General features: G+C 43.9%; 1 protein-coding gene across 1 annotated transcript; it reads left to right on the top strand.

Annotated features, from left to right (window-relative positions):
* Positions 1-1,355: 1,355 nt before the first annotated feature.
* Positions 1,356-3,961, top strand: hsd17b1 (hydroxysteroid (17-beta) dehydrogenase 1). Its single transcript, XM_062408603.1, has 6 exons — positions 1,356-1,514; positions 2,247-2,408; positions 2,492-2,671; positions 2,825-2,918; positions 3,021-3,204; positions 3,665-3,961. Exons 1-6 carry the CDS (start codon positions 1,388-1,390, stop codon positions 3,818-3,820), a joined length of 903 nt encoding a protein of 300 aa, XP_062264587.1. The 5' UTR covers positions 1,356-1,387; the 3' UTR covers positions 3,821-3,961.
* Positions 3,962-4,215: the final 254 nt, after the last annotated feature.

Here is a 4,215-nt window from a genome sequence, read left to right as displayed (position 1 = left end):
TGAAATGTTGTATAACCTTTATTTATTTTGTCATTCTTTTTTGACCCTACGGCCTGTTTTCGGCTGTAATGCACATGAGCTGGAAACCAGTTAAACGCAGAAACAAGGTGGCAATATAGTACAAGAGAACTGACCCAACTGATGGGCGTGCCACAAATTCAGTGCAAGGTTTGTTTACAACCACAAATTGAAACAGCAAAACAACTTTCATGCAAGAATGAAACCCTAACCCTCACCAAAAATCTAATCTCACATTGCTTGTTCTACAATCTACATGGGAATTCCGAGAGATTAATAATTTAGGTCATCCAAACCCAGCACAGTGTCAAATACCCATTTGGAGCAAAGAAGAATTACAACTTTAAAAACTTTGGACTAAGGTACGCATATGTAGGAGAGCACCAAGGACCAGGAGCAGAGTAATCTCTCCCTGAGGTTGTGTTGCCACCTAGTGGTTCACGGACATGCACATGATGGTACCCTGCAATTGTTACTTGAACTGTGTAAAAGACTAGTCTAGACCAGATATGTTTCCTCTCCACTCACATTAACCGTATTTGATTTGCAGGGTTGTAATGGTGTCTATTGCTTGACATGTCCAAATCCTAAAACCATGTGATCACAAATGACAAAATTATCATTTAGACTTTTAAACATATCATGGTTACTCATTCTTGACCTCAGGAACAGTATGTGTTAAAAATTATTATAAGCTTTTCACCAGCCCATAAAGACCTTCAGTTGAATGTTCTTCAGAAGCTGAAAAATTGATGATTCAGATTATTTTGTCACACATTCCGAGAGCTGAAAGGGGCATAGCTGGATGACCGACTGACTGTTGGTGCTTTTTAAAACTACCATAACTGAATTGCCGCAATTGACTCAACATCAATTATTAGAAAAATATGAGAGTCTGAAATATTGTTTGAGCAAAATGACGATTTCCCTCCTCGATCCTTCAAAATCTACACTTTTGTTGTATGCCTCATTCTGCTGACACGTACAGTGCAGGAGTGATATTTCGGCGTTTTGCTGCCACCTGCTGCTCATTGTCAGTTGTGCAATTCAAAGCACAAACAGGTAGAGCGCATCATGTACCTGGCTTTTCTCAGCTTGGTCCCCATTCTCAGGGGGTGAAATCTCAGCGCCGCCACAGAAAGAGAAGGGAATGTTTCCCACGTCTGACTAAAAAAATCAAACTATATGAACAAGGACGTGAGATAAAACGGGAGGACTGCAGGTGGCTGATAACAGAATGATGTTTAGGAGTAACTGGCCTTGTGATGGCCTGACAACACTGACAATCAGAGTTTTCACATGCCCTCCATCCTGCTGACTCACTCCTCTCAAAAGTGTCGTCCTCACTTGGCTCAGCCGCTCTCCGTTGATGCAGGAGGACGTTGGTGAGCCGGGCTCCATGGACAAGAGGGTGGTGCTGATCACGGGCTGCTCCTCGGGGATCGGACTCAGCCTGGCAGTTCGGCTGGCCTCTGACCCCGACAAAAAGTTCAAAGGTAACAACGGGGTTAGGGTTTGAGACGACTTTTGCTTTGGGACATGGTGCATTATAAAGCTAGAAGAAGCCATTAGAAGACGAGTGTGGCCCTGGATGGAGGCGACAATAACAATACAGGCTGTGGCATTCAGACAATGAGGAGTTAGGTTTAAAGGGGCCAGTGGTGTGCAAAGAAAACACAGCCTCCACAGCCTTGACATGCTGACACAAGGCATATTGGCTCAACGGATTCATGGGTCAGAGAGATTTCTGTTCTCATCCGACATGAGTGGAACCCATAGTGACCTCTCTGATGTTAGACTTGAAATATAACTGAAGCTCACGTCTTGTATCTGCTCGGTTTTATTAACTGCGGCACTATGAGTTGCTGCTTGGATAACTGCACGAATAGCTGAGTGCGTTTTCGTGGTAATTGACGAAATAAATATCTTTGTATAAAGCTGGTTGTTCGATAACCAGAAGGTCGGTGGTTCCATCCCCGGCTTCTCCATGTCGAAGACATTGAATCCTAAATAGCTCCTGACGGCTGTGTCAGCAATGTGGGAATGATGTGTGATAAAAAAAAAGGGAAAACGCTGCGTATGGAAGTGCTGTGGGAATGTGATATGCATTGTAAAGTGCTTTAACAGTCAATTTACTATTCTATTTGTACAGCCTTTATTTGTAAAGGTGATTTAGTCCGATGAGTGTATTTCTTTTCATGTGTCCCTGAGTGCTGCTTTCTGTTTAGTCTATGCCACAATGAGGAACCTGGCTAAGAAGGAGCGCCTGTTAGACTGCGTGAAAGGCCTGCACCAGGACACGTTGGACATCCTCCAAATGGACGTGACGGAGCGTCAGTCCATTCTGGATGCGAGGGACCGGGTGGTGGAGAAGCGGGTGGACATTCTGGGTATGGCCTCCTCGCGACCGTCTGTTCTGATCGGGGTTGACTTTTTTTTTGTGTGCCAATGAGCTTGTCCTCGCTGCTTACAGTGTGTAATGCTGGCGTGGGTCTGATGGGGCCTCTGGAGCTGCAGTCCTTGGACTCGATGAGGCAGATTCTTGAGGTCAACCTCTTGGGCACCATCCAGACCATCCAGGCCTTCCTCCCGGAGATGAAGGCGCAAGGTCAGGGCCGCATTCTGGTAACCGGGAGCACCGGAGGGCTTCACGGTGAGTTGAGGAGTCACTGAATCTTAGCTCAGTTCCACACGTGCAGTTTCTGTAATGATTGGATGAAGGTCATGTTAGCAAATCATGTCAAGACTTGCTGCTATGCATGAAATTGCCAAAATAACCTGTCCTGGTACTTAATCATCTCTATAGGTCTCCCTTTCAATGAGCTGTACTGTGCCAGTAAATTTGCAATAGAGGGAGCATGTGAGAGTTTGGCTGTTCTCCTGCAACACTTCAATATCCAGTGAGTCATTCGCTTCCTGTGTTTAGAGACTAATGGCTGTGAAAAGATTATTAGAAAACAATCGATCAGGAGAAACTTTTGACTCCATGCTTGGTCCTGCAGCGTGAGTCTCATTGAGTGTGGTCCAGTCAACACGGACTTCCTGGTCAACCTGCAGAAGGCGGAGCTCGGGGATGCATCTCTCCAACTGATCGATACCCACACACTCGGCCTGTATGAAAAATACCTGCAGCACTGCGACTCTGTTTTCCAAAACGCAGCACAGGACACAGAGGACATTGTCAAGGTGTGTTATACGTCCATAGCACATCACGGCTGCATGTTTAATTAATATGGGAGTTTAAAGACCGATCATTTATTGTGGTATTTCATATTTTCCCCATGAGATACTTGAAGTAATACTTCTACATCGAATCAAATCACACCATCTACCTCTGTCTCACAGGGCTGTGGTACAATGATGTAACAAAGTAGATTTTTTTCAGGCAGTAATTTAAATTTGTTCTCACTTACTTGTCTTTTCATGCTATTTCATACATTTTAAAATTGTACTAATCAATAGAATGATATATGTACATTATACAAATATATGTTTCTGCAAATACTTTTTAATAAAGGCAGTTTGCATTGTTTTGCCCCTTGCCTGAGAGGATAAGAAAATTCAGAAGATGTATATATAGATTATGTGTCACCATGAGGGCAGCTTGACATCTTACTGTTGAGATGTGTTTGTTTTTCTCTCCAAGGTATTTCTAGAAGCCATCCAGTCCCCCAGCCCTGCGTTCAGATACTTCACCAGCGGCGTCGTTCCACCGCTTACCCAGCTGAAGATCACCGAACCAGACGGCTCACAGTGCATCCGTGCTATGAGCAAAATCATTTTCTCAGCCGAGGAGAACTAACTTCCACTCTGGCACATGCAGGCCTCTGCTTCATATGCAGACACTGCCTCCCTTTACTTTAGATAAAGAGGTAGATATTTTGTTTTCGTTATGTTTCCTGGAATAAAGTTGATGCTCTCTGAGTCACTCATGTCGCTCAACTGGAAAGGGCAGTAAATTCTGTGGAAAGAGTTCATACAAGGGGAGGATTCCATGCTTCTATTTTCGTGTGTACCTTATCCTGACTCACATTTCTTATCACAAAAAAAATATAAACATAGAAAATCTTCTGTGGTTGGCGAAGTGATACTTGATAAGGATTTTGTGTTATGATATAACAACCCTCCAGACATGTGGAAGTGTTCTTATTCACTCACACACACAATCACACACAGATACACACGCACACACACACA

The sequence above is a fragment of the Platichthys flesus genome, chromosome 16, assembly GCF_949316205.1.
Source record: "Platichthys flesus chromosome 16, fPlaFle2.1, whole genome shotgun sequence".
Taxonomy (NCBI): domain Eukaryota; kingdom Metazoa; phylum Chordata; class Actinopteri; order Pleuronectiformes; family Pleuronectidae; genus Platichthys; species Platichthys flesus.
The sequence above is the reverse complement of the archived record's forward strand: the minus strand, read 5'-3'. Positions and strand labels throughout refer to the sequence as shown.

What these genes read in the sequence shown, in the direction of transcription:
- hsd17b1 (XM_062408603.1), top strand. Translation starts at nt 1,388, where the DNA reads ATGCAGGAGGACGTTGGTGAGCCGGGCTCCATGGACAAGAGGGTGGTG. An exon ending in GAAGCGGGTGGACATTCTGG is followed by an intron (nt 2,409 to 2,491) that starts GTATGGCCTCCT and finishes CGCTGCTTACAG; the next exon opens with TGTGTAATGCTGGCGTGGGT. An exon ending in CTGCAACACTTCAATATCCA is followed by an intron (nt 2,919 to 3,020) that starts GTGAGTCATTCG and finishes TTGGTCCTGCAG; the next exon opens with CGTGAGTCTCATTGAGTGTG.